This window comes from Penicillium subrubescens (genome assembly GCF_028828155.1).
Source record: "Penicillium subrubescens strain IBT 31985 chromosome Unknown utg000004l_segment0_segment0, whole genome shotgun sequence".
Classification (NCBI taxonomy): Eukaryota; Fungi; Ascomycota; class Eurotiomycetes; order Eurotiales; family Aspergillaceae; genus Penicillium; species Penicillium subrubescens.
The window spans coordinates 599,150-612,810 of NW_026643154.1; the positions used below are offsets into that span (position 1 = coordinate 599,150).

Genomic DNA, 13,661 nt, shown 5'->3' on the forward strand with positions numbered 1-13,661 from the left:
TGACGATTAATGTTGCTCTTGATTTTAGTTTAATCTTTTGGGTTTGTTGCATGAGAACATAACTTTTGTTCGGTATCGAGGAAGTGTTGTGTGTTGGTCTCCTCGTCATCGCTATGCATCATCAACCTACTCCCGAGAACATGATGCAAGGAGCTACAAACTGTATTTAGGATTATATATTCATAGAGAATAATAGATGTATTAGATTAATTGACGTGGCTAAGAAAGAAGTACATATTCTTCTATCTTGAACCCACCAGTAAGCTATCGTAAGTCCAAAAAACAAAAGCCTGCCTGCAAACCTTCACTGCTTGCCCTTGAGGCGCCAGTAGTGGTAGATGAGTGCCTTTCACATGAAGGACTCATTCCACTGGGTCTCGGTCTTCTCATTCTCAATGTCTGATCAGGGTTCGATTTTCTCGAAGTCAAAGAGCTTGGCGCTGCTCTTGGGACGCTCCACCTGGTTGCGCAACATTTCCCGTTGCTCTCTTTCCCATGCATTACCACGACTCTCTACGGCGTCCAAGCATAGCCCAAAGGGCTTAAGGGCTAGCCAGATCGTGTAGAAATAGTCCCAAGGATGCGGAAAGCTTCGCCTTTAGATTTTGTATTGCATCATATAAATCGAAGTTCACCTAGGTTCCACAAGGTATGAAAGATTCAAAGTTACCAGTAAAGTCAAGTCTTCAACGGAACACAATTACGTACAAGGTACTAGTGATCTACGATTTACAGTCTACAAGTATTACAAGTCCACAAGGAAAATGAAAAGGAAGAGATTCAAAAAAGTATTGAAAAAAAGTATTTCAATTAATAAAGATAAGATACATCCACATTAAACTGTAACAGAGTAGCGGCATAAACACGTAAACGCATAAACACCCCTGGTATTCGCTAAACAACCGGACCAGCCTGCACGAAGCAAAGAGGTTATGAAGGGTGGGAACGGGTCACATCAAGGAATCATATGAACAAATATCAATGTGACCAGCAACCCACACGGCGCGAGACAGTAAGAAGAGTGCAAGCTTTCTGCTTTGATCCAATGGGCTTGGAATTGCCTTTTTTTTAAATTAACTTTTGCCCAAAGTAGAAAAGTTTGACTCCACACACGACGTCTGCGTAAATTAGACCTCGATCTGGGCGACGGTGGGCTCGGCAACGACCTTGTCGTTGTAGTTGACGCCCATCTCCTCGGCAAAGGTGGAGTGGGGCTTCCAGCCAGCGGAGGTGCGGGGGTGGTCTCCTCCATCATCTTGTCGACCTGCTCGAGGGTAAGACCCTTGGTCTCGGGGATGAGGAAGTAGGTGTAGACGAAGGCGCAGGTGCAGAGGGAACCCCAGATGAAGAAGACCTTGGCACCGAGGTTGCCCTGGTCAGAGTCGACCATGTAAGGGGTGATGACGGAGATGATGCAGTTCCACAGCCAGTTGGAGGCGGTGGAGAGGGCGACACCGCGGGAACGGATGGGCAGGGGGAAGATCTCGCCGATGACGACCCAGGCACCGGGGCCCCAGGTGGAGGCGAAGAAGAAGATGTAGATACAGATGAAGGCGATCATGGCGGAGACAGCGTGGGGGTTGCCGCCGTCGGTGACACCGATGATGGCGACGATGAACTGGCAGACAACCATGCCGAGAGCACCCCAGAGGAGGAGAGGGCGACGACCGACCTTCTCAATGGCGTAGAAGGAGATGGGGGTGGAGCACACGTTGACAATGGTGGTGATCATGCTGAGCAGGAAGGGGTTCTGGATTGTGCCGAGCTGCTTGAAGAAGGTGGTACCGAAGTAGAAGACGAAGTTGACACCGGTCCACTGCTGCATCATCTGGAGGGAAGTACCGAGGACAGTGCGGCGGACGTTGGAGTTGGGGTGGAAGATGTTACCGCGGAAGCAGTTGATCCAGCTGTCGAAGTAACCGGTGTCGGGGATGACGGCCATCTCGTACTGGTAGTTGGCCTCAATCTCGTTCAGCTCGAGCTCAATGTACTCAGAGTCGGGAGCCTGGCCACGAATGCGGGAGAGAGCCTCGCGAGCAGCCTCCTTGTTGTTCTTGCGGATGAAGTAACGGGGGGACTCGGGCAGGAAGAAGAGACCAGTTCCGAGGATTACAGCCCAGAGCATCTGCAGGGCAATGGGGATACGGTAGGAGCCGGAGTCGGTGCGGTGCTCGGTAGCGTAGTCAACGCACGAGGCCAGCATGAGACCGATGGTGATGCAGAACTGGTAGCCAGAGACGATGGCACCACGAACCTTGCGGGGAGCAATCTCGGACATGTACAGAATGATGACAGCGGAAACGAAACCGACACCGAATCCAGCAATCAGACGACCAGCAACCAGGAGACCGAGGCTGCTGGAAGCAGTCTGGAGGATAACACCAACGACGAAAACGAAGCAGCCAGCAATGACGGTGGTACGACGACCGAACCAGTCAGCCAGGTCACCGGCGATCAGAGCACCGAAGAAAGTACCAGCGGAGAGAATAGAGACAATGAGAGACTTCTTCCACGAGGGAACGACAAAAGCGTCGGGGTTGGTAGTAGCAAGGGAGGGGTCCTGGAGGAGAATGTTAGATAAGTATACAGCTAGTAAATAGAGAGGATAGGATAGGAAGCTTACCAGGTGCTCAAAAGTGGTAATGAAGTACTCCATACCAAGGACACCGGAGATATAACCGGAATCATAACCGAAGAAGATACCACCGAAGGCGGCGAAAGCGCACATCAGGTACGTCTTGACAGTGACCGGGGCCTCGACGCGGCGAGCGTCGACGCTGCCCACAGGGGACACAGCACCACCAGGCATTGTGATGGTGTTCACTGAAGTAGTGAGAGGGGGAAGTAGGATGGAGGTGAGGGGATCCGAGGAATTTAATATACCAAAAGGTACAAAGATAGGATTGGTCGAGTCGAGGATCACAAGGATGAGAGAAAACACAAGCAGTTTGGGGGGAGGAGAAGGAGGTTTATATCCTCGCGGTCACAGCACCCCAACACCCCGGCTAGTCCCCAGATCCCCAGACCAGATTAGCAGGGGGGAAAAAAAAAAAAAAGTTTCCTAATTCAAACCCGATCTAGTCCAATGTCCAACAGCATCAGCCCCAGTCGAGTCGCAACGGAGATAAAAAAAATTTTGCTTACAGGACGGTCCGCCACTCTCGGCTCGCGTCCACGGCCACGGCCGATGGTCTAGTCGGCTGGCGACACGCGGGGATTGGCCCGTTGCGATTGAGAACTGCTGGAACCATGCTAAATTGCTAAACCCCGAATGGAAAAATGTATGAGACGATGCGTCTCATGGACACGGCAGGGTAGAATGGGGCCCGCTAGATCGAATCGAGACTAACGCGGTCAAACCACGCTACCCCGAAAAAAAATGAACGTGGCATGCGGCACGGGGAAAATTATCCATGGGAAAAGAATTCTGGTAAAGCCGGGGAAGGTTCTGTAGTCTGCACGGATGAAGCCGTGGGTTGGGATGGAAATGAGACCGAGTCATTGGCTCGGGAAAGAGGGTCCCTGCGCTAAAGCACTGGAAGGTATGGCCAGACACTATCCCCGAAACAGACTTGAGTGTGAGCTAAAGGGGAACAAAGTCAAGAGAGACTGGGATGACTGGGATGGGTTGGCCAGTCAGATGCTCGGGTCTCCGGGTTGAGAAGGTGCAAAGTCCTCGGCTCACGGAGCCCTTGTCTGTTTCGGGGTAACTGGTCCGCCATCATGGGAGTCTGATTGGTTGCCACCGTGCGACCGGACTGCGCCACCATTCTGTTGGTCGCTTTTCTGTTTTACTCTTTTTTTCACGACGCCTGATCAATATGTGGACTGCCTGTACTTCCAAAGTTAGTAACTACTTGTCTCTGAGTATGTAGTAGTCATAGTTTGCTCCAGCTTGCAATCCACCAACTAAGCATTAGTCACTGGTTTCGGTCTCGGTTACCCGTCCAGAAGCATCTCGCCGTGGCTCAGCTGTGGTTGTTCCCCTTGCCGAGTCGCGTGAGCCGACCCGGTGACAGACAAAAGTTCGGCCATGTCCGCACCAAGTCAAGGCCGGAAATAGACAACCGTCAATAGAGCAAAGAGCAAAGAGGCAAAGAGCCAGCGGCAGTAATCACGCCCGATGGCGCTTCTCGGATTTTCCCTAAGAGGGGGCGAAAATACTCTGAATGGAATGGTCTAGGTGGTGGGCACAATCTCGGTTCGCGCGAGACATGAACCATTCTTGGCTGCAGCGGCATCGTAGTAGCATTTGTCTCCAAACTCCGTCTCCGTAGTAGCATACTCTCGTCGCCTAAACAAGGAGATTGGAGGGGCCAGTTGATAGGGCAGAGGGCATAGGCCCCCCGCACGACTTGGCAAACGGTTTCGGCAATTGGTCCAATTTGTCCGTGTTGGCTTTTTCTCTGTTCGTTCTTGAGATAACTTGTCAACTCGTCACCGCTCTAGGATGGGCGCTGAGCAGATTGCAGAGAAGGAGAATAGGCCGAAGGGTGCCATGGCACCTCGACCCCATCGGGAAAATGCGCACCGTGCGTAGAAGCCTTCTGCGACAGATTATTCTTCGAAGAGGGGGTGGACACTGCTTGTCCAGTGTCCACCCCGGCCAAATCAGCCAGTCAAAGCACCAGCGTCGCAATCAACCGGCTTGGAGTCTTCTAATTATGGGGAAACATTAGCAAAAGTCACTTTCCGCCTCTCCGCGCAAGGAAACTTGGCGCGTCACGTGGCGTCCAGTGAGTCCAGTCATCTCGTGTCCCCGCACGACGGGACCCTCCTTTTTGACTCTGGGCACAGCAACTCGCGACGAGTTGGAACACGGCCAAGCGTCAAATTGTGGGACAATCACACTCACAAGGTTTGAAGGCGTGTCTTTTCCTCGGGCTAATATCGGGACAAGGGCTTGGAAGAGGGTCTTGCCCGTGGCTGCCAGCTTGGCGAGCTTGGAAGGTGAGAAGGTTTGCGAAAAATGGGGGAAAGACGGAGATGGGGCGCCATGTGCCGGAATCATCGGATGGCAGAATGATTGGCAAGAGGATGGGCATTTACGATAGGATGGGAAAAGGAGAACAAACTACCAGAGCCTTGTTATATTGGTCTATCAAACCCGATTGTCAGGGCCTCTTTCCGGATTGGGGCAGTACTGACAGGGACGATCTGACATCCTGGAGCATCCAAGATGTCAGATCTGAGGTGGGATGTGAACCGGCGGTGGGAGCCTGGGAGCCGTGATTATTGTCGGGCTTGTCAATGATTTTTACACGGCACGAAAGAGCTTCGGGGTGATCCCCACTAGCCGAGTACATTTGGTGGAAAAGACTTATTCCTGCAAAATTCAATAGATTTTGCACTTGGCGCTTTGAAAATTCGAGTAAAAGATGTGTTGCTAGGATCATTCACACCATTTTACCCCGTACTCCGTATATCCCAATCTCGAATGCAACCTCGTATAGGCGTTACGCTCTGACTCTACACCGCACTCGGTTAAGTCCAATATACCACCCCCAAAAGCCACACAGTAGCATTGCATCTCCCTAAACCCTTGAATTAGGCGTCCCAACTCAAATAAACCCTAATGACCCTTTGGACAAGGGCAAAATTAAACGACACGCGGTCCCATGGGGAAACACCCACCCCAAACCAATTTATCCAGAGAAAAATCTCAATCTCATACAAACCAAAATGTAAAAAGATAAATAAATAAATACTGTAGAAAGGGAAAAAAAAATGGAAATGATTTCCAATAAACTTTCTCCCATAGTGCAAATTACCGTCTTTCAAGCCACACCCATACTCTTCACCCTTCCATGGATTCTTAGAATAATCCAAAACCAAGTTTCCAAACTGTGGCTCCCAAACACACCCATCCAGCCAACAGTGTCCCTTTCCTTTTCCTTTCCCTTTCCTCGCCACATCCCGATCAATGGGCCCATCTTCGGCAACCCTAGAGCCCCTCTTTTCCTCCGTGTTTGACAGGCCTAGCCGAGCAACACAGCACAAAATCGGCCATCCCGGTGAGAAATTCGCGTTAGCTGCGAACCTTGCCCGTACCCGGGGAAGTCGGGGTCGGCCTGTTCCTAGCCTAGAACCCGGCCGAGCTCTGTATTTTTCTCTGGTAGGGCCGAGAGGGACCCGGGGTAAAACTCTGCCGAGAATTCCGTACTCCGTAGAACCGGGCCTGGAGTCGCGATCGCAAATCCCCCATATGTCTCTTGTTCACCGGTGAGCATATACAGGCAATGTGGGTGAGAAATGCGGAGGTTGAGGGGGATTTGCCTTGCATGGCGTGAATTATGGTCTGGGGACTGGGGAAATGAAGTTAGTTTGATTGAAGCCGTTGTGCCAACTTCCAAGGCTGTAGACCAGGGACTCGGGAAATTGTTGAGAGATGGCTCCATTATTGAGCTGTCACTGTCACTGTCACAAGCCGACAACGGACAAACTGGTGGTCTGACAAGTTCACCCGACGTGACTGCGTCCGTGCTGGGTCGGTACCAGACTACCAGGCTAAAAGCTCTGCATTTTAGACATCTCAGACAAAGCAAAAAGAAAAAAGGGGTGGTCCTAGCTTCTAAGACATTCCCAGGACCATTGCCTAGGGTCTGCTAGGGTCTGCCAGCGTCTCACAGGGGTCATTGACACAGAAAAAATCATATAGAATGTGGAATATTTTGTCTCGTATCACGAACACATCGCACGCCCTGTCCGATTATTGTCCGTCATGGCTTCATGGCTTCGGTCCTTGGCAAACTGCCAAGCTTCCTTCTCTCAGATGGCAGCTATAGATGCACTTCAGGTGTACTTCAGGCGCAGTGCATCAACTTGTGACTCTGATCATCCAGGGGCTGACTGTCAACCTTCGGCCGATAGACTGCACAGCAAATCTGTGGCAATCCCCCACATTTGCAGTCTTCGAGGTGCCTTTGCGAGATTCAGCCATGATGCGAGTGCTAGATGTTGACAGCTTACCAGGGATATACTTCTTAAATGAGGAGGTTATTGCAGACCGTGAAAAGAGACTCTCCGTCTAAGCCGATTCCGAGACATCCTCCAGTATACGAGACGAGACCCCAGGGATGATGATTCTATTTCTGACAAGTTCACCAAATGCTGCGAGTGTTGGCCCGGAAAAGCCTCATCTTTGGCTGGATATTCGGCTGCACAAAGGCATTGTCAAACTAACAGAGCTCCAGGGGACCGTTGATCAGGTTGCTGTGCCTCCTGGGAGTCAAGTACATCCATCGATGAGGGCCAAGTCTGGATATCCCAAGATTGAAAATGAAGGTGATCATATATCTTGTCAACGAGCTGTGGATATCCAAATTGCCTCATTGCGGTTGGCATTGGTCACCGTCCCTCCTGACCACAATCATTTGCCAAGGGACACTTGGTTTATGCCTAGTGCCCGGCTCTCTTCTTCGTCATGAAATTTCTTTGAGCACGAGAACGCAAGTGACATTTGCCATGCTATGGCATATTCCCTGCAACAAGGCTGTTGAGATCTTTGGAATTGACCAAGATAAGATACATATGCATACGATACGAGAAGCTGGGGCAAGGTTCAGCCACTAATCCCCACGTCCACGCCGATGATCAGCGTGTGGTACGGGTTTCTTTAACCTTTGAGCCTCAAAGTACTGTATATTGTGGATTGATGGCCACTGCAAACGTCTGATCATGCAAAAAATGGTGGACACTGGGCGGGGACGCTGATTCTGAGAGCTTGGGGGTGTGCCCATTCGGGCACCTTCCTGTCGGCACCCTGCTAGCGGGCGCATGCCGTTTGTCGTCACGAGACTGGGCAGCACACAAAGGCGGGGGCCGAAAAATAGGCAGACAGATACTGTAGCACTTCCAAGAAAATGGAACATCCATCTTATCATGGGTCATTTGGAATGTAACATGATTGATCTGGGGTGAAACAGCGTTTCGCCTTCCCTACGAGCCCCCTAGGGCCTCCGCACCAGGCCACCAGCCTCAGGAGAACCCAGCCTGCCGAGCCCACGCCAAGCACTAATGCACGATATCCCAGCTCCAATTGGCCATTTTGAAGTGGTCGGACAATCCCGCTCTCGGCGTGGATCTTGGCAGTCCCGTTTCGGCTCCCTCCTGGCAAAATTAAACGAATGCGATCTGGGATTTGCCCCGGATAAGCAGGGATCACCTAACACCAAGACGCTACGCCCTCCTATTCGACCGGCAGCAAGACTCTGTCAGCACTAGCGCGGGAATCTATAAATCCCTCGGCTTGGCCCGAATTTGGGGAACCCCTGCGATAGGTCAATTTATGAATGGGTACGTTTTGTGCCTAAGAGCCGCCTAGGCTGTATTTGGTTTCGTTTGATTTCGTCAGTCGCGTTGATCTTCATTTTTACACTCCTCCACACAATGCCTGCGATATCACGGGTGGTAGTGCCATGGGCAGCACTCTCGTCGCTGGCTGTGGCCACAGCGGCGGGCTATTTCAATGATACATCAGTCTGTGCGGATTCGAAAGGAATGGAAAAGTGCTTCGCGAAAGCAGAGAAAAGTTATGCGAACTGCATCACGGGTAACTGCTCCGGCGGAAGCAAGAGCTGCTACGACTCGTGCAATGGAGATGCTTTGTGTATGGCAACAAAATGCCCGAACCTTGGAGTTGACTGCATCAATGCTTGTGGGTGTGTCAGGGCCACCGACCAGATTGATTGTACTGCCTCCAGTTGTTGGAATCAGGTATGCGCCGCGAAATAATTCGGCCATGAATACAAGTCTGACTTATTTTTTTTTCTCCCCAGGTATACTCTTGCGAATACCAGCAGACAGCACAAGACGTTCTAAATTTATGCTTGAACTTCGACATGGATCAAATACCCTTCTGGCCAGCCCCGGCGGAAGCTGCGGGCGGATGCTCGTGCAATATTGGAGATGTGGCTCGGAAAGAAGTACAAATCTCTGCACAACTCACGGAGTGCAGCAATAATAAGACCAATCTCAATAAAATGACCGAGGTGGGGGATATGACGAATTATGCTCAGGCCTGCATCTGCTGTGCGGAGAGCGCCATTATATCTGCGTATGTTTAGACCTCTACCTTCGAAACATCCCTGCATTTTCTTCAAGCTAACCTCCTCTAGTATCTGGAATGTGTGTCCAAATACGAAACCCTCCGAAATAGGAGCCGACTACTGGTACGATGCGTTCCTGCGCCCTCATCACTGGGACGAATGCGGTCCGTACCTCGAAAAATACGATTGTGGCAGCGATTTGGGCTTCGCTGCTGAGAGTGCCGGCGACACACATACTTTCCCTAAGCCAAACAACCTCCCCAAGAACGGGACCGAGACCCTCTTTAATACAGGTGGTGTGTTAAGCACCCCGGTTAGCGGCGCCACTTTTACCTGGACCGATGGCTTGCTTTTGCACGCTATCACTGCTGCTTCGACGAATAATGTTGTCTCAGTCACTGGCACTGTCATTGGTGTACAGGTAGCTTCTGCGACCGCGACCGCGACCGGTACAAGTGCTACAAAGGCCGGTGGCGCGATTGTCTATAGCCCGCCCACATGGGCTGGTGCTGGCATGGCGGGCATACTTGCTTTGGTCATTGTATAAAGAATTTTAAATCTAATAGAAACCTAGTCCGGATAGCTGGATCATAATATACTTATTATTCTGACTTGGCCTCCTGGTGGTACGCTGCATATCTCCAGCCAAGTGCCGCCGCATAACCTAAAAACGCGTGCGATAGGGACTGGACGTTCCCAATCCGTACGGTCGACCCGCACTATCTTTGCGGAGTGCGTTAGCGCCCGTTTCTAAAAGCCAGGTCAAACTATACGAATTCCTTTTGCTTCAAGTAGCCAATAGTTATCAGTCAAAGCGAATATTTGAGCGAAATACGCTCTATCGATAGATTTACATTGCTTTCTGGCGTTGTCGGGATTCTTTCGATAAGCTTTTTACAAAGTTAATCTACAATGGCAGCAGACCTGCCTCCTGGAAATGCCAAACCTTTACCAACCTACATAAATCAACGCTTATTTCCCATGAACCGAAACACTGGATTATCTACTCAGTACCTTCAATCAGTTCTATATCTTTCATCATATCCCCAAGTACCTGTTGTCGCCGGATCCCGACGGTCTAATTCGTTCCTGTAGCCCTTGCCGTTCCCATGTGCTGGATATATATATCGACTAGGATGCTCGCTGTTCAACGTCCCCCACCTACCTCTCTTACACCGCCAGGCACTGTACGTCTCATCCGGGGTAATTGCCCACTAGACAACCATCGAAATTTTTCTTTTATGTCTTACCAAGACAAGGAAATGGTGAACCTGAAACGCAAGAGTTCATGCTCCAACCGACACCGTCCCATGATCCCAATGACCCTTTGGTATAAAACATTTCTGACAATTTGCTCCTAGAATTGGATGCCGACACGAAAATTTATGTAATTCTTTCCAACCCTCGTGGCCACGACCCTTATTTTACCTAGTATGGCTCATGGGGTAAAGGGCTCAGCGAAAGAACAGCAGCTACCTATCGGAAGATGGTGAGGTGGAGAAGAGAACCACTGATCGTCTTTAAACATGTATCCAGCTGGTGGAATGCAAATTCGGGATTTAACCCGTACATAATATATTCCTAGAATCAAAAGGCCCTTGAGGATTGATTCAGTATCAGTGGCTGTATGTACAAAGCGTGTAGAAGAGCCAAGCCACCAGTGCATATACTTTTTCCAACGGAGACCTGAGCCTGGCCTTTGGCCTAGAATAATATTGGCTTACGAAGAGCTGCCGAAGGTGAACTCCGGAATGCTGATGGTGCTAACAGTCCAGGTCTTTCCATTGTCGCTCGTTGTCATGTCACCAGTGACGCCCTCCCCTTTGCCTAGGGTATTGATGTAGTTCGCGTCGGCGGTATCCAAGATGATCTTTGTGTCGATCCAGGCTGTGATACGGAACAAGATACATTAGCCAAGTCACTTTTGAGAAATAATTTTGCATTGGTCTTACTGTGAGCAGGCATCGTGCCACAGTTGTCCTCGGCACACTCAACGGCGCTACCCCAGCCCTGGGCCTTTCCATCATTAGTGGACAAAGTGGAAACAGTCTCGCCGTTGACAAGAACAGTCTGAGTGTAGTTGCCAGTGGAGTCATCGAACTTGTCTGCATAGGAGAGTAAGTTTCCATTTTACCACTCTTGTCGACTATAATGATCACAGCTTACAGTGCATGGTAACCTTGTCTCCGGCGTTGGCAGTGGAAGAGTCTCCCTGGACAGGCATCTGAGTGGTAGCTTGAGATAAATTAGTATGTAAGTCAAGTTTGATGGAAGCAGAATTTACTTACCACTGGTGGACAGAAGCGTGTAGGCAAATATACTCCAAGAGCTCGACTGCCAATTGTCGGCTATGGACTGGATCAGGTCACCGTTCGAGGTACCCATGCCAACCCAGAGAGAAGCATCACCGGAAGAGCCGCTCGGCGCCTTCGGGAGTACCAGGGTGGACGTCGATTCGCGGATGAAAGATTCCGAAGCAACAGGACCAGTGCTGAAAGCAGGGCCCATGGCGGCGTTTACCGAGGCGATCGCCGTCATAGTGAGAGCAGAGATGGTTTGTTTGGTGGAAGGCATCTTCATGAAGATCAACGGATCGTCTTTGTATCAAAACTCTTTCTGTTGTTATTCACATCTGCCTATCCGTGGCAAGGAGCTTTTTTATACTCTCTCAATACATCCGACGTTTCTCCTTTCGGGGCTGGAGTTCACCTTTGAGTGGAGGAATCCACAGTCCTTCATGCAATATTCATCGGAAGTTTCAGTCAATTCCACCAATAATGATTCGAATCTTGGAACCTCTACTGACAGAATTGGGGGAATTGCCGTATGCTCAAGCATCATTTGGCAAGTGGACCGTTCTCCGTGCCCTAAGGAGCAGTCTAAAACACCCGGCTAATATATCCACTTCGGCTAGTGTTGTAGACTCAGACACCAGTAGTGAAATGATCTGCAGGGACTGACAGGGGTTGAAATATCTCTCCGAAACGCAAAGAATCGGAAGCACTGGCACTTTTTGTTGTCGCGCATGTATGGAAATCGTGTTGGGCAGACCATAGCTAGGACATCGCCTGGATTCTCCTCGAGCCTGGCTACCATGTATTGGGCAATGCCTTGAAGAGAGTCTTGTTTAGCATTGTACTAGTCCTCAGGTTCAATGGATCTGAGAAATGACCTTTCAAGTAGGTGATCAACAGCTTGTTGCTTCCATGCATGATAATCAGCTCCACCGACTCCGAAGAGCAACAAATATCAAACTTGCATCGACATTCGAGGAAGATAGCATTTAGAATAGGTCCCCTCAAAGCGATATCCCAACATTTAGCATCACTGTTGTTCAGTCAGTCAGAAGCATTTCTCTAACAAAATAAGATGGGGCCCACGAGTGTAGGAGCTTGATCTGGCCGTGGGTATCTGCGGACATCTCCATCCGCATTAATATTCCAACAGATAATTGAGCACTAGATAGGTTTCTAGTAGGCCCGATACCATTAATACTGATCTTGATACTTGAATCCGAGTGCACTACTTGATATCTGCCAAGTAAACAGAGTTGTTGCCCAGCCACAACCTTATTCCCATGACTGGTTTGCCTCGGCAGAACGGGGAACGGCCCCCAAGTTTAAACCCCGCCGGGCGCATTCAGAGTTTCCCTTTTCAAGTTCAAGAGAGGTCCTCGGCCCACCTCAGTCCAGCTCAAAAACAATCGAAGCCTTCCTCTCCAAACTCTGAACCCTCTGTATACTCACCACACAATGACCCAAGCAGGTACTACAGCTCTCGCCGCCGCCATGATGGGGGCCGGCTACCTCTGCGCACTCTGCGCCACACCCCCGAATCCATCCCCCGACCGCAAAGACAGACACACAACGGATCGAATCAGCTTCATCGCAGGCTCGGGGGCAACGATCGCCCGTCGCATAGCCGTCACTGCCGTAACATACCATGCCCTCCTCACAGCGCTACCAGTCTATGCGCCACAGCGGATGTCGCAGATGTGCCCGCGACCGCACAATCTCAACCCAGAGCTATTCTCCTGGAGTATTCCTGCCATCGCGGGCATCCTGCTGATATGCCTCGGTGCCTATGTTCGCCTCGCGGCGTACGGTACACTCAACCGCAACTTCACATTCCACCTCGCGGCGCCGGATAAGCTGGTGACGTCGGGTGCCTATGGTTGGATGCAACATCCAAGCTATACGGGGCTGGTGCTGATCGGGTTTGGTGTCGCGTCGCTGTTTTGTCGCTGGGATGGGGTGCCTGCCTGCTGGATTTCTGAGGCCACGTTGGCTCGATGGTCCGGGTGGGGTATGGGGGTGTTGGGGGGTTATATTTCGGTTGCACTTTGTGTTCTGTTTACGAGGGTGAAGGATGAAGAAGAGATGCTGAAGGGGAAATTCGGCAAGGAATGGGAAGAGTGGCACCGGTCGACGAAGCGGTTCATTCCGGGCATTTTGTGAGAAGTTTGATAATCTACATATTCTCTTGTACAGTAAAAACAAACCACCTGTTTATTAGACCCCCAATGGATGCATTGGCTCCTTGTACATGACACACTTGATGTCACATATCCCCTATCCAATGTGTGACTGCCTCCTCTATCTGACGAGACGTGAG

The 13,661-nt window shown here is 50.6% G+C and overlaps 4 protein-coding genes across 4 annotated transcripts; 2 read left to right on the forward strand and 2 right to left on the reverse strand.

The window, feature by feature from the left end:
• Positions 1-789: 789 nt before the first annotated feature.
• On the reverse strand, positions 790-2,921 carry N7473_005310 (sugar porter family MFS transporter). The gene is made up of 2 exons (XM_057151250.1): positions 2,624-2,921; positions 790-2,560 (listed from the first exon to the last, which is right to left on the reverse strand). The coding sequence occupies exons 1-2, from the start codon at positions 2,807-2,809 to the stop codon at positions 956-958; spliced, it is 1,791 nt and encodes a 596-aa protein (XP_057009055.1). The 5' UTR covers positions 2,810-2,921; the 3' UTR covers positions 790-955.
• A 5,467-nt stretch (positions 2,922-8,388) lies between these two features.
• On the forward strand, positions 8,389-9,594 carry N7473_005311 (uncharacterized protein; the record flags this gene model as incomplete). The annotated part of the gene is made up of 3 exons (XM_057151251.1): positions 8,389-8,715; positions 8,778-9,055; positions 9,117-9,594. The coding sequence occupies 3 exons, from the start codon at positions 8,389-8,391 to the stop codon at positions 9,592-9,594; spliced, it is 1,083 nt and encodes a 360-aa protein (XP_057009056.1).
• Positions 9,595-10,767: 1,173 nt separating this feature from the next.
• N7473_005312 (uncharacterized protein) lies at positions 10,768-11,585 on the reverse strand (the record flags this gene model as incomplete). The annotated part of the gene is made up of 4 exons (XM_057151252.1): positions 10,768-10,934; positions 11,000-11,152; positions 11,214-11,282; positions 11,336-11,585. 4 exons carry the CDS (start codon positions 11,583-11,585, stop codon positions 10,768-10,770), a joined length of 639 nt encoding a protein of 212 aa, XP_057009057.1.
• A 1,214-nt stretch (positions 11,586-12,799) lies between these two features.
• Positions 12,800-13,504, forward strand: N7473_005313 (methyltransferase family protein; the record flags this gene model as incomplete). The annotated part of the gene is made up of 1 exon (XM_057151253.1): positions 12,800-13,504. The coding sequence occupies one exon, from the start codon at positions 12,800-12,802 to the stop codon at positions 13,502-13,504; it is 705 nt and encodes a 234-aa protein (XP_057009058.1).
• Between the last annotated feature and the right edge of the window lie 157 nt (positions 13,505-13,661).

What these genes read in the sequence shown, in the direction of transcription:
- N7473_005310 (XM_057151250.1), bottom strand. Translation starts at nt 2,809, where the DNA reads ATGCCTGGTGGTGCTGTGTCCCCTGTGGGCAGCGTCGACGCTCGCCGC. An exon ending in TTACCACTTTTGAGCACCTG is followed by an intron (nt 2,561 to 2,623) that starts GTAAGCTTCCTA and finishes ATTCTCCTCCAG; the next exon opens with GACCCCTCCCTTGCTACTAC.